A 15,709-nucleotide genomic window follows, 5' to 3' on the forward strand; every position below is an offset into this window, starting at 1 on the left:
CAACATCCTCCCAGTCGCTGTCTACAGTGAATGCACATCCCAAACTCCTGTCACTCCAAAACCAGACAGTCAATACACAAACAGGCAGTGGCACACAGAATGGTTAAACAAGAAAATGCCTACTTTTTAAAAGTAGCATTTTCAAACTCACAATTTAAAAACCTCTTTACTAAAAGACGTGTTATTAAATTCTGAGTTCAGAGAGCCTAAACTTTATTTCTCAATCTTGTCCCAATGGGAAGTTATACTTGTAAGATGTTACAAAGTATTTCCCATTCTATCCTATGGGGCAGATAGCCGTATTTCACTATTAGGACATGCCACACACACACCAGTACATGTCCTACCTTTCACATACACTGCACCCTGCCCAGGGAGGTACCTTGGGCCTACCATAGGGGTACAAATAACCTTCAGAAGGTGCAAAGTCCGTAGAAAGAAGAATAGCTAACCAATAATTGCTATAGAGGAGTGCATGAGATCCTACAGGTAATCGGGACACCACCTAACAGGAGGTGAGAGTCCATCAGCCCACCCTTATTGGCGGAGCATCGTCATCTGGAACTCTGAGGAATCACGGTCTGAGCCCAGAATCGCGGGTCACAGAAGACTCTGCTTGGTGCACAGGCCAGTGATACCCAAAAGAAAGACAAACTCCTGCCAGGGTTTGTACCCAAGACTTGAGGACTCAAGTGATGTGCAGTGCTTATATGTGATGTGAGATTAAAAATGAATACTTGGTCAAAAAGTATGTTTAATGAGAATTAACCAGGTTTCATGTCTAAAAGAACCTATAGTCTTTTTTTAAAAAAATTTATAGACTAATTCTTGGTTCAATTATAGTGTGGTCGACATGTTTCAGCCGGAGTGGTCACTTGACCCGGCTTTCTTCAGGACCGAAAAACAAAACACAACTAAGATGCTACTGCTGAAGTAATAATAGGTGAAAAAGTGAAAATCAAAACCCATGCAATCCAAACGTGAATGTTGGGTAAGATAGTGGCAATTGCCACCCTACCAGACAAGCAGTCTCGTGCTTGAGCGCAAGAACAATGTCTCCATTCCTACCATAGGGATGCCTTACATGTAAGAAAAGGGAAGGTTAGGCCATGGCACGTGGGTACACTTGCCAGGTCGACATGGCAGTTAACAAACTGCGCACAGACACTGCAGTGGCAGGTCTGAGATATGTTTTCAGGGCTACTCATGTGGGTGGCACAATAAGTGCTGCAGGCCCACGAGTAGCATTTGATTTACAGGCCCTGGCACACTCAGTGCACTTTACTAGGGACTTACCAATAAATCAAATACGCCAATCGGGGAGAACCAATTGTAACCACAATTTACACACAGAGTACTTGCACTTTGACACTGATCAGCAGTGGCAAAGTGCCCAAAGCCAGCAAAAACGAAATCCAGCCCAGCATACAAAATACAGGAGGTAGAGGCAAAAAGTCAGGGGAAACCATGCCAAGTCTAACAAGCATGTTGACGTATGAGTCTAGGTAATGATAACCTGGCATGGAATGTACGTTCTTCCACCTGTAATCCTAATGGTTCTGACCAATTGAGAAGGGAATAGAAACAAATTAAAAGAACCATCACGGAGATGGGATTTTGGAGGAAAGGTGGTAATGCAGGGTCTCCACGTAGCAACACTTATCTCCCTTTTAAATAGCCCTTGGTTGGCCATACTGTTTCCCTGGCTTGTATCCAGCATGCAGGTATTGCTTACTAGCCTTCTAGAAAGCGGACAGGTACAGCTGATGCAACTAGGTGTAATCTTAAGTGTCTTTTTCCATTACTCAGGCTGGAAATGAGCCTCTTAAATGCTTATACAGTACTTGGGCTTATATATATTTCTTTGGAGAGACCAGCGTATTATATAGAATAACTCTGATTTAGATTTATTTTAATTTTCATGAATACCTTTTTTTAGTATTTTTTAAACATGACTTGGGTTGTTTTTAAGCAAGCTCAAAATAAGAAATACATAAAAAAATAAAAACACAGAGATCTGCACAAGGATTCCTTCTTATCGTGGACAACTACAGCACTCCCAAATGCTTTAGAAAGGGGCGACGGGCAGCAGGGAAAGATCAGTACTGACTGTGGCAGACACTAGATTATTTGTGGCTAATTATGGTTGATGAATGCAGATTCCTAATCCAAACATAAAGCACATTAAGCCATTTGAAAAAGTCATATTGTGGTAATCACTGAATAAATTTGATATGACTTATTTAGTTTTCGCACAGACTTTTGTTGTCTTCTTTATCAGTGTCTATTTTGTTTCAGGTTCAGTTCTTTTCATAGGTATTTATTTGAACTGTTTTCTGTGACATGCCCATGTATCCTGGCCATGGCTTATGAGTACTTTGCTGTTCGAATACGCATGATAAACAGTGTGGAATTAGTGTAGGTAAGGTAATACTTTCACACTGCATATTTGAATTGTTATATAGATTAGAATTGTACTGTATTCCGAGGGTGGTTAGATTATAGGGATTGATGTGGTTAGTGTAAGGCTTGTAGATTATAGTGATTGATATGGGTAGTGCAGGCTTGTAAAGTTGTTAGAAAGTTTAGGAAGGGTACGTTCAGGAAGGGTTAGTATAAGACGTTGCTCTTAACTCTAATAAATCTATTGTGGCAATTCTAGAGTCTGGGACCTTATACTCCTATGGACCTTCCATGTTTTTTGATATTTCCCCCCCCCCGCCCCCCCTCCCCCACCAATCCCGAAGTTTCCTGCTATGAATTGAAATATATTTTCGGGTTTTTTGTTTTATTTTGCAGGGGGTACTGAGGAAATAGATTTCTGAAAAACCTGTCTTGACCCTGGCTTTGCTTCCTTCATAATCTTTAAGAATTTTGTTTGAATTCTGTTCGACATACCCACCACCATCTTCCTTTCAGCACTGGAGTCAAAGTATTGTTCCAGCCATTGTTTATTACTTTGCCTGACCACTTAATGTTCATGCTCATTAGGAAAGGCCTATATCCATTTGGTAAGAAATGTAATCCTTCAAAAGAAGTCCAAATTCTAACCATTTGAACAGAGTGGTCCTGTTTATCCTTTTGTTTAATAGCCCTATTGTAACAGATCTTGAAAGAGCATGATCGTTGTTCCATTATCTCTCGTCACTATCTCTTAAATCTGAAAATAGTGATCTCTTGTAAGAACATTGGAATGTAGCCCTCTCCTGTTTCTGAATCAATTCTCCATACTTGGACGGGGTTATTTTCTTCTGTGCTGTTTTGCCATTATTACTTTAATCCTGTGTATTATGTGTAGAGTGATTCTCCTGATCCGCAGTCTGAAAATCTGCTCTTCATCTTTCCCATTAAATCTACCTAGTCATAGGTTTTATCTCCGTGGTCACCTCTGTTTTCAAGAACCCTTGCTACCGTAGGTGCTTCAACTTTTGTTTACTCCACTGTGGATTGTGTAATGTATTTCTTTGTGGTGTTTGTGATGTAATTTAATTAATAAAATGTTGAAGGTACCTCTTCTGTTATTGAGACATTGCCAATACGCTCCCATGTTTGGTCTTCACGTTGCCATGTTTGGTCCTCACTGTTTGAAGCACGGCCACCCTAGCTTTCTTTTGTGAGCCTAAACATCTCATTGGTTTATCATCTTTTAACCTACTGATGGTTACTACATCGGTCTGCTGCCTGGACTATGTGCATGTACCTTCTATTAGTGGGGTGAAACTAATTACAAGGGCAGTGCCTGTCCCGTCCCATCGCCATCCTCTATCGCTTTTCCTTTGTGGGTAGACAAGTGTTTACTTGAGAATTATGGAAGTGCTATATGTACCTTACAGAAAACTGCAAAGTTTGCTGGCAGCTTTTCTGAGGCTTTATGGAAAAAAGCAAACTCTTATTTGGGTTACCTAGGAGATTGACACGTGTGTCTGTGTAATGGGAGCATTATGGAACCCTGCAAAGTAGACTTTGCTAAGTCGTCTATTATGAAAATCTTTATCTTGAAGATTGTACCAGTATTGGTTGATGTTACCACTTTATGCCACAGGAGTGACTCATGATCTTGTGGCTAGGCGACTGACTTTTTAATTCGGGTACTTTGGTTTTTAACATGGCTCCAGTATTTGAGTGAACACTGTGTGAGGCTCCTGAAATTGAAATGTATATGAAATACTTTACAGCTTTAAATATGTGTAGTGTAATGTTGTTTTGCAATTTAAATAAGTGGAATCTCCAGTTGATGGACATAATCTAGAAACGTCTCCTACCAGCTCCCATTAATGTACAGCATACTACTCTATCCAGCTAAGTTTAAATACCAGTGCCAATCATTATGAGTGGCCTTTATAATTCTGATATTTGTGGTAGTTCATACATATCATAAATATGAGTCACATGTATTTTATAGCACCTTATAAATATCCAGTGCGATAGTCAACTCCTGAGTTACATTTTAGCAGGTCAAACCTGCTGATACTGATCAGAAGAAAAATGCCTAGGAAATATGCATGCAATGTGCTTTTGTGTGCAAAACGTGTTGTAGGTGATAATTCTCATACCCAATCAATACTGAACACAGATGTGCACGCGTATGGTATGAGCAGGCGTTGCGATAACGCAGCGAGCCGAACACCTGCACATCTCCTGTCGTCCGAGTTGTCTTGTATGTAATGCAGCTGACGTAAGCACGCCGCGCCCGGACAGGAGATGTGCACGCGTATGGTGCGAGCAGGCGTTGTGATAACGCCGCGAGCCCTACACGTGCACATCTCCTGTCTACCATACGCGTGCACATGTCCTGTCCCCTTTCGGCCAAGAAACTGACAACAATAGATCTCACCAAGGCGATCAGTGCATGCGCTGCGTCGCTAGGCAAGACCTAAAAATGGGCAACCCGATATCCGCCCGGGTATTAAGTAGTGTAGGAAACAATGGTTCACAAACATCCATATTTCATCAAAACAATTTCAAGAACCACAATCAATTAGTGATATGCATAAACACAGTGTATCGATCATCCAAAGTCCTATTACAGCATTATCCAGGTGCTCCAAATGCCATTTGGTGCCAGGCAGGGGAGGTGAAATAAAGTGAAATGTGCACTACAAAAGTGTGTCTTAAGTGTTAGTTTTGGTTGAAGATCACATTCATGTGAGCGTAGGATTTTAGTACTTTACAATTGATATTGATGTAATTCATAATCATTTAAAACAGTAAAATATTCATGTTTCAACCCCCGAAAAAATAATTTGTGCTAGGGGTCTTGCTCAGAACATAAATCAGTAGCACTCTGGAAAAAAATGTATACAAATAAATATGGTCCAGGCTAAGTCTAGTCAATCAAGTGTGGACCTGAATGAAAACCTTATCTGTATATAATGTCATACATCTTGGACAAAAAAAGAATAAAACATAATTTTTTTTTTGTTAGTAATAGAGGGAAAATATTTTTAAGAATAAAAATATGTTCCCCTAATCGACCAAGTCCTAAATTACCGGAGTGAACTTTTACTTTAGTAATTTGCACTCTCTGGAAAAGTTAGTGTTCAAGGGAGTGAATACAAATAATTTCAATAGGTAGAAGTAGTAGTGATAGCTATGTATCAAGAAGAGAAGATTCAGTAATGACCTGGGATTAGCCTTTCAACCACTCTCTTATCATGTAGGCTCTGATGAGACAATAACAAAGAATCTGCAAGTGAAAATGCGATTGGTAGTTGAAAACAAAAGGCAAGCACAAGGAAAATTCTTTCTTCATGCCGAGTATATTATATTCACATACCACTCTGCTCCACTTCTGATTTTACAAGACAAGAGGGCCAAACACACCCATGCTTTGAAATTATTCGAAGGGCAGATGCATCATTGCTTGCACACTAACCCAAAGTCATTAATAGTGCACAGACTTTTGATAAAGCAATCTATTGTCCTTGCTACCATCTTGACTAACAACATAACCTTTATCAGACTTTCGGCAATTAAGGGTCCTTGTTAAACGCTTTGAGTAACTGTTGTGCCTCAAAAAGAAAACAGACTAAAGATATACAAAAACTTTAACAACTTACAAAAAAGTCTTATTCATGTCAGAATCTTCATGTAAAATGTAGTTTTAGATCACCTTGAGAAAATGGAAATCCCACTTGAAATTAATGCATTTGGGTTTCAAAAAGGCCACAAATGTGAAAGTGAAAAAAAGTACTCTTCAAAAAGATCTTAACATATTACAAAGATGTAATTTATAGGAATAAGGAAATGGGGCTTGTCTCTAAAAGAGCAATGTGTGAAATTGCAGAACCAATCAACAATAGATCTCATGGCTAATAACACAGGGGCATGAGTAAAAGAAACCAAAGATTGCACATTGGCCGTATCGTGAGGGAAAAGGCATATAGCAATGTAGTGAGTGGACAAAGGAGGAGCTTATATTTATATCACAATATGTTGGAGGAACATGACCAGAATGAAGGCTTCACATACGTAGACAACTTTACATTAGTAATATCTAGACACCACCTAACACCACAGACCTACAGAAGTCAGAGTAAAGAATCCATATTACCTAAAGGTCATGTTTGTTCAGACAAAATTCTACAGATTTCAAGTAGTCAATCCATTTGGATACAAGGAATGTCAAAATAGTAGAGCTATCTCCCCCTAGCTAGATGCATAAACTCAGCTCAGTCACTTGCCAGTACATTTCATCATGCATATGTTAATTTTCCTTGTAATGTTCCACTGTAATACATTGGGTTATTGGTTGAAGGGGGACGGGGGTGGAAGGCTCACTAGGGCAGCAACCACAATCCTGGTCAGGGTGAATTACAAAAGTCACTAAATTAACTTGTGCTTAACCCTCTGGTAGCTTGGCACAAAGTAGTCATGCTTAACTTAGAGAGGCAAAGCATAAAGTATTTATGCAGCACACTAACAGTAATGAAGAAAATAAACAATGCACCAGAAAAATCCCAAACCAATTTAGAAAAATAGCGTACATTTGAATAAATAAAACTACAAAAATCCAATCAGTAGTACCAGGGATATGCACTTTTACGTTTTAGGTAGGTTTAGCACCTAAAAGTGCCACTCTCAGTCATCTGGTCATGCAAGACTGGTAAAAATCCTTCAAGTTCAAGCCAACCGCGATGGTGGGTAGGCCGGATACAGGGACCAGGTTCGTCTTGCTGAAAATGTTACCTTCCCAAAGACCCCCAATAAGTCTTGAACTTCAGGATTTCTCCTTTTCTTGTACAGAAGTACACTCTGACATCAGACTTGGGCCCAGGACCTTGGGAAGCACCTCTTGGGTATCAGAGACTCACTGGCATAAGCCAGCAGGGCTTGGGCAGATCCAGGTGCAAGTTCAGGCAGGTTCAGTTGCAGGCAGTCATCAGCTGGGCAGTTTTAGGGAGGCCTCTGGAGATTGGTGTGTTCCTGTTGCTCGACAAGAGGACAGCCAACAGATCCCTGGAGTCAATCATAGTTTCGGATGAAGGGTGCAGGTCCATTCTTCCTTCACAGAGAGCAGGACAGGCCTTAAGCAGCAGGGCAGTCCTCTGGCAGCAGCAGGACAATCCTCTATGGAACAAGGCAACCCTTAAGCAGTCCTCTGGTAAACAATGCAGTCCTTCTGTAATGTCTGCAGCTACAAGCGTGTTCTGAAGAGTGCCCAAGGATGTCTAATATTACATTTTGGTCACAAAAGACTAAAGGTGGGTTTCTTTGTGGGTGCTGGACACATGTAAGTGGAGCAGGGAGCAGCTCCACCCCCAACCATTCTGGCAGGATGGACCATCCCGCCCATAGCTAGGCCCCTATTGTCCTATGTATATTCCTAATGCTCACTCTTAATGGCAGAGCAATTATCAGTCCCTGGCAGCTGGAAATTCCTAGAAGGACTTAGAAGCTTTTGGGTATGAAAATGGCAAATTTATTAAAGTGTCATCTTCAAAATTGTAATCTATAACCAGACTTTACTGTTGAAGAGGATTTAAAATTACAATTCATTTAAGTCCAAACATGACATTTCTACCAGTTCCTTAACAAATGTTAGCACTTATTTTATGTAATAAGATATCCCAATTGTATCCAAAGGGAGAGATAGGTCTTACAGTACTACCATGACATACAAAACTTAAAAATACGTCCTACCTTTTAAATACAGTTCACCCTACCCTTGAGCTGTTTACAGCCTACTTTGGATATATATTTAAAAGAAAGGTTTATGCCTAGCAAAAGCTCTATTTTGCCATGTCGAGATGGCAGTTTAAAGCTGCACTACAGGCTGCTGTGGTAGACCGGAGACATTTTTTTAAGGGCTACTTTAGTGGGTGGCACAATGACGGCTGCAGGCCCATTAGTAGCATTTAATTCACATCCCTGGGTACATGTAGTACCACATTACTAGTACTTACTAGTAAATTAAATGTGCCAATCAGGTGTAAGACAATAGTACCCTATTTTCGGGTGAGAGCACAAGCACCTGGTGCATTTTACCATTGCTAACCAATGCTAGAGTTCTAAAAGCAACAAAAACGGGTTCAGCTTTTGGAGGGAGTGAAGGGAACAAAGTTAGTGGTCCAATATTCATTTAAGGTGCTACTTCTGTGATGCTTTTAATCTTGCTTCAAAGTTTGAGAATTCTTGTTTTTACTTTCAGAGTGGTTCGTCCTATGTACATAAAATCAGTTGGACACCAAATTGCGTATATGAAATTCCCAGAATTACAATTTGTAAATTTGAGACAGCATTTAGTTCCACCATGTTCAAAAGATGTGGTTACTTTGCAGTCTATACATTGTCTACATGTATACTGACATGCAACTGGGGGTAGGCCCAGCTGAGAAGACCAGAAGGGGTATCATCTTGAGGTAGAGTTTCTTGCACTATTATATCATGTATATTCTGACCACGCTTAAATATGACCACGTACAATATCCTAATACACCCGTTATTTCCTAAATGTTGTTGCTGAACATTTTGACAGTTCTCACACAGTCTAGGGGGTCATGCCGATTTTTTTTTTTCTCGTCTCATCTGCAAGTGTGGTTGCAAATGACAGGATAAACTGATTACCATTTTATGCTGCATTATCCTGTCTTTATTGTAAATACTGATGAAAATAGTTCTGTAAGACATTGAATAAATAAATGCATCATAAAGAAATGACTTGGGTATGTTTTTCTTGTTTGAACAGATATGGAGACCTATTACTGCAACATTTTATTTCCCAGTTGGTCCTGGAACAGGATTTTTGTACATGGTGAATTTATATTTCTTATATCAGTATTCAACACGGCTTGAATCAGGTATGTAACTATTGTAATTAAAACTTTTAGTTGCTCCCTATGCCTGTTCCTCTTTCAGATATGAAGTTTTACATGTATGAAAATGATTAAGATAACCATCCCATTGGCCTGCTACCTTTGCGTGTATGTGTTTATTCACATGTATGTCCTCAAAGATCTTAACATAAGGTTAAGAGAAGAGATGTCTCTCCACAACATCTTGTCTGCGAGTTCTCTATTCTTCAGGACTTTACTCTGTTGGTAAAACACACTGAATTAGCCCCATTCCGAAAGGAGGTAGACATTACTTTTTGATTCCATATTTCAAGCCCAGTTCATTGGTAACTGTTTATCCTTACCAACAATTAGAATAGGCAAGTCTCTCTGTCTGAGTAACTCCTACAATGCTTTATATTGTTACTATATCTGTTTGCAGGGACAGCAACACTAATTCATTTATCCGTTCCTCAGTTAAAGGGATTGTTAACCTCTTTCTGGGTCTCTGTGATTGGATTTTACTATTTGCTGACTCACGTTTTTACTCCACAGTTCGACTGTAGGCTGAAGTTTATGACCTTCCCGTATAATCTGCTTACATTCTGATTGCTCAGTCTACTTTTTGAAAGACAGTCGTTCGATTTTCAGGGTACCCAACATGGCTTTATCTGTAACAATGGTTCTCATATTTCTACTTTTGTCATGCTTAAGAATACTCATGGTTATTATTTTGGATGCATTCATGTTCGTTTCAGCAATGCAACTCTGGAATTCTGGTCAAGAATTGAAGGCAAGTAGCAACTCTGCCCCAGGTGTATTCTTGTGGCATTCTGAAGAAAAAGAGTGATCTAAGCCTGATGTCCTGAGCAATCAGTTATTCTTCTTAGACAGGAATAGCTACAGTCCGGCAAGGATATGTTACAGAAAAGAATCTGTCACATTTGCACATGGCTTGAGCTTCACCAAATTTGCTTGAGTGGTGATATTAACAATCTAAAGTGCTAGACAGAAGCGGGAGAAGAAGGCAGGCAGCCTGATGTCCTGAGCAATCAGTTTTTCATAGACCGAAATAGCACCAGTCTGCAAAGGCTATGTTACAGAAAAAACCTGTTGCATTTGCCACATGGCTTGAACTTCACCAAATTTGCCTGAGTAGTGATATTAACAATCTATAGTGCTGGGCAGAAGAGGGAGTAGAAGGCAGGCAAACAAAGATGCTGCTTACAAGTGCAGGAGCCTGGTTGCAAATTAGGTATATATTGAAATGTGGAGATTTGCAAACAGTGAGGCAGAGCCTCTCCTGTGTGCATTAGGAGAACACGGTATTAATACGTTCTCTAGGGCTACCCCCTAAAGTCGTGTGGTTTGGGACCCCCTGACACCAAAGACTTAGCCAGTGTACCAACCCAAATCAGAAATCCAGTTGGACTGCAACCCAAATACAACCCACACTAGGCAATGTTGAGCAGGAAGTGTTTACTGGTAACTGTCCCATAAGATAAATTCACGGATAACCAGGGAGCTCCCAACCTTTTTTTGTAAATGAGTAACACTCTCAGAAACCGAAAAGCAAGAAATGTATTTTAAAATTTATATTTTAAAATTCTAGCTTAGTAAATAAACTGTGAATGGTAACTACACAGAATGTAAATAGTAAAGAGGCGATACAGGTTATAATTATTTCTGTTATTCTAATTACCTATAACATGTTTATTGAAATCTATACTCTCATGCTGCTAATTCTAGATGCTGTGCCAACTTTAGCTGAACCAGTTAATAATAAGCCTATGTCTCAGTTTCAGATATGGTGCTCACAACATACCTGCTTTCAAAACGGGAGCTGTTGCGTTGTGTTGTAATAGAAAAATAGCAATTTCCTATCACCTTTGTGTAGCTCTGGAACACAAACAGCAACCTGTGAAGGTACCTGTGATGGTTCCCCGGTTCTGGGCTCCCTCCCCCCTTTTAGCCTGACAAAACAACGCGGGCCGCTTTAGGAAGGGATACTCTTTTCCTTTTTATTGGCAGCGTTTGTTAGTCACACACGCTATATATAGCACAGTAGCCAGTCTGAAAGTCTGGGAAGGGAATCGAAGCTTCTTGCTTGATTAATGATGTCGTCTCGGGGAGCGAGGTCTCCGTCCAGCGACCGGCACTCGAGGACCCAAAAGAAAGGAAACAATAGGATATACTTAGGATGGTTTCCACAATGAAAACAACAGGGGGGGGGGAGTGCACACCGTCACCAAACCCTGGTATCTGTGCTGTGACTATCGCGTAGGGGAATTAGTGCTTTTATCTAGGTGCGCCCCTCACGCGTGTCCAAAGCCCCTGTAACATGGAAGAGCATACGCCCGTCACTTGCCTGCTTCCACGACCCCCATGGGCCGTGGCGAGGGAAGACCCAGTCTCCTTGGCTTCCAGGAGATCAGTGGTCCCGAGCGCGGTGCTCCTCGAGCTGTCTCTTTCGTTGTCGGCTCCCTCCCGATCCGGAGGTCGATACTCCTGGGTGGTCCCTCTACGCCAGGCGACGGTCTCGTCTCTCTCGTCCTCTCCTTGGCTCGCTCTCCACTCTTCACCGGCTTCCGTCTTCTCACTTCAACTCTCGCTCGCCTCTCCCTCCTCGCTGTCGTCCGCTTTTGCGGGCACTTCCGCTCCGCCCCCGTAGTCCGCTAGACCGCTGCCTTCAGTTCCGGGTGTTTTGGCGGCGGCCATCTTGGGTTGGGCTCCGCCATTATCGGATGATCGTACTCCATCACAGTACCTCTCCGCATTGTCTCTTTCGGCTGAAGCGGGTGCAGCAAACTAGCGTGACCTCGTGTGCAATATCCCTGGCGAAGTTCTCCAACCTATAGCCTTATACCAGGTTTTTTTTTTATAGGCTCTGATAAAGAGAGATGTTGAAAACAAACCTATATTTTTTTATCATTTTACTTCTTCTAATGAAAACAACGAGAAAGCTTTCAGACATCTATGTTATGATTAACTTTGCAAGAGGACAGACAATCATGGATGTAAATGTGTCCTCTCCATTATCACATTTATCTGATATATTTTATTTATAACAAACAATCTTCGAGAGCAGGTGACGCAAGCATTTCGGTGCATAGTTGGCTGTTCACAGGTTCTATAAAGGAAATAGAGTTTAAACATACAGTATGTTAAAAATAAGAGAGTCTCAAATCATAGTGTTTATATCAGTAAGTGGCTTTCTGCTTGTGTTTCACTTGGTGTGAGGGCGTAGATAGTGTGAGAAAATGTCATGAATGCTGCTGCTGCTTGTTCTCACAGCACATGTGTAGGAGAGTAGGGTCTGCTATCCTATGGTCACCCCAAATTTTTGCTTTTTGCTTCACTGGTTTTCGACGTATTGAGGCTGTGGGTCTGCTAATCAGACCCCCAGCCTGCTGTTCTCTCTGCTAAATTGACACTATGCACTTTAGGTGCATGACCCATTGGAACTGGATCACCCTGTGAGCCCCTGTACTAGTGTACCCTAGGTACCCAGGGCATTGGTGTATCTGAGGCCTACCCGGGGCTGAAGCATGTATTGTGCCACCCCTGGCCTGGCCTAGCAATTTGACACAACTGGCTGATCACTCAGCTGGGGTAAGTTGGTGTATCCACCTCTTACTTAGGTGTAGTATGCCTATACCTAACCTTAAATGGGACACATGTTAACCTATAAGTCACTCCTATGGCAGGCCTTAACAATCCTGAAGGCAGTGTGCTTGGTTTTAAGTGAGATGGTGCTCTGGCATGAGCTGAGCCTGTCTGCAGTAGTCGGAACAACTTCCTTCTACCGTTTCCAGATATTGTCATACCATATACTCTTAAGTGCATTATGAACCTCGCGGTTAAATGCTATCTTTGGTTTGGCTGTATCTAAACATGTCGAGTAAGGTGTCATACGAATTGGAATACTAACCCCTCGCCAATTCTGGCGACGGGGTTAGCATTCCACCCTCCTAGAGGGACACGACATGTACAGAACCTGAAACCCGGGTAAAATCAGACATAGCCTCAGCTCCACAAAATGGACGCTGCCACCACAGACACAAGTCTGCCCTCCTGCTGCTGGGAGTCCTTCCAGCTTGGGAGACGTGGACAAAGGGTTTCCTGCCAGGGGAGGTGCGAGCACCACCCCAGACAGGATTTTGTGTATTGGTCAGGTAGGGCTTGAAAGGAAACAGACATGCCTGAGGCTCACAAGGAGCCTCGGCGCATATGCCAGTTCAATCCGGTCCTGGGGCACACCAGCCCCAGACCTGGTGCGAGCTGGACAAAGGATTGGGGGTGTAACCACCCCCCTTCCTGGTCCCACCCTTAGGGAGGGACCTAGCAGGTAGTCCGGCCCCTAGAATCCGCTTAAAGGTAGGAGCTGTGTCCAAAGACTTTAGACATCCTGGAATCAACTTACAACTAAGAAGAAGACTGCCATGAGATGTAGCTGATCAATCACTGCAGCTTGACAGCTGGAATAGTGTTTTAGTATACAGCAATAGTCGTTCAAATTAATCCCTGCTGCTGAAAGATCTGTTCTACTTAGGCAGGACATACACCCACAGGAAGTTCTCTGGTACATTGCACCCAATAGATCTGTGATGAGCATAAACGTCCTCAATATCACACGAATAGCAGAGGAGTGATCAGTCGCTTCAAAGATACACGGGGGTGAATGGAAGTTTACGACACCGCCTCACATCTTAAACACAAAACAACAGTGTCCTAAACAGGGAATTGTTTGATACATTAGTGTCCTACTATGTTAACACAAGTCCACAGTCATCCTTGATTTGTTTTTTGTAAGATTCTCACACACCCTATTGGTGTCATGCTTCATCATCAGATCCAATCCTGGCCCCAAAAAACTAGGCTGGATTCAACCATATTCCAGGTAGCACTTAGGATAGTTTCCTACTGGGGTCTGCTAAAAATACCTCAGAACACCTAGGTACCCCTTTATTAGGGGTGTTCCTGGTATGATTTAAACGATTTAGAAGGGGTGACTATGGAGATAATTTTCCTACACCCTGTGTAAAGTCGATATGTTTCAGCCCTTTATGAGAGGCCTAAGGCTTCTTCAGGATTATAATTATACGCTTGTCGGTGCATTATCACATCGATCAGTGCGGAAAAAAGGTATGGAATTGCACCCAGTAGATCTGGGATGAGCCAGGTGAGCATAAATGTCCTTAGGCAAAGTCAGTAAATTTCACCCATCTTGGCAATGGGCGAAGTATCCTGACTCTACCCCCTTTTTATTTATTTATTTTTTGTTTTTTTTAAGAGATTTTATTTGGGTTTTATTTAAGTGTACTACATTTATCATGTGTTCAAGACATATAAGCATCTTCCCAACTTACATTCCCATCATCCCTGTTCTATTGCAGTTTTAATTCAACTCCCCTCCCCCTAAACGAATCGCTTAATTGCAACCTGGTAAATCTAGCAGTGCATGAGTACTTCTACTAGCTCATCTATTGCGCTTATTGGGATCCGATTGTGTCTAGAGAGGCCATGTGCTGTTAGCTTTTTCCTATTCTCTTTGGGCCATTGCGCCTTCTTCTCTGTCCGGCGGCGGTGGGCCCCAGCGGTTTGCTGCTGTCTCATCCGAGTCTAGCGCATGTACGTCATCTAGTCTCGCCCAAGCCCTTGCAGTTTCCAGTGTTCCTATACCCCGTCCCACTTCTCTCAGCAGGGTTCTGCCTCTGCGCATGCCCACCTCTCCAGTTCTCTTTTTCAAGTCCCCATTCTCTGTCCCTCTGCCGACTTCCGGTTTTTAGCAATTTCTTGCTTAGCTAATATATATGCACGGTCCTGGAACCTCCCTGTAACTTTCGTCCTGGCCGTATGTGGTAACCACCTCAATTACCAGTGGCCTGGCGTGTGTGTTATCTCTTTATCTATAATATTTCCTACCGTGTTTACCACCTCCTCCCAAAACGTTCGGAGGGCAGGGCAGTCCCAGGACATGTGCAGTACATGTGCCTCTCTTTACCCGCACCTAGGGCAAGCCGCCTCTTCTGCTTGGAAGTATAGTCTGATTCGCGCGGGTGTGAGGTAAGCTCTGTGTAAGACATATTAGTTTATCAACTTAAGTCATGCATTTCTTGATATCTTAAGGGTCTTTTCCACAATGGTCCCCAGCCCTCCTCCGGAATCTGTACCCCCAGGTCCTCCCACTTTACCCTTGAGTGCAAAATTTCCATTTCGCTCAGACAAGGCTATGCTGAGCTTTGTGATCTTAATTTTAAAAAAAGGATTCCAGCAGGTGTATACGAATTTCATCGGATATGAAGAACTGCAATGTGAGGGGCTTCATGCACAAGATATTCACCAGGATAGGTCATTCGACTAAAGGCATGCTCCAGTTTGGGTTAGGGTTTATTTTAAAAATGCACGGTAATGCACTTGACATTACTGCAGAAAAT

The 15,709-nt window shown here is 42.1% G+C and overlaps 1 protein-coding gene across 1 annotated transcript in view; it reads left to right on the plus strand.

Annotated features, from left to right (window-relative positions):
- The window catches only part of DERL1 (derlin 1), a 57,508-nt gene that overhangs the window by 18,644 nt on the left and 23,155 nt on the right, over positions 1-15,709 (plus strand). Inside the window, exon 2 of the mRNA XM_085605034.1 lies at positions 9,188-9,299. Coding sequence (XP_085461160.1) covers positions 9,188-9,299 — 112 coding nt within the window. The remainder of the gene's footprint in view (positions 1-9,187; positions 9,300-15,709) is intronic.

The sequence above is a fragment of the Triturus cristatus genome, chromosome 5_1 (genome assembly GCF_964204655.1).
Source record: "Triturus cristatus chromosome 5_1, aTriCri1.1, whole genome shotgun sequence".
Classification (NCBI taxonomy): domain Eukaryota; kingdom Metazoa; phylum Chordata; class Amphibia; order Caudata; family Salamandridae; genus Triturus; species Triturus cristatus.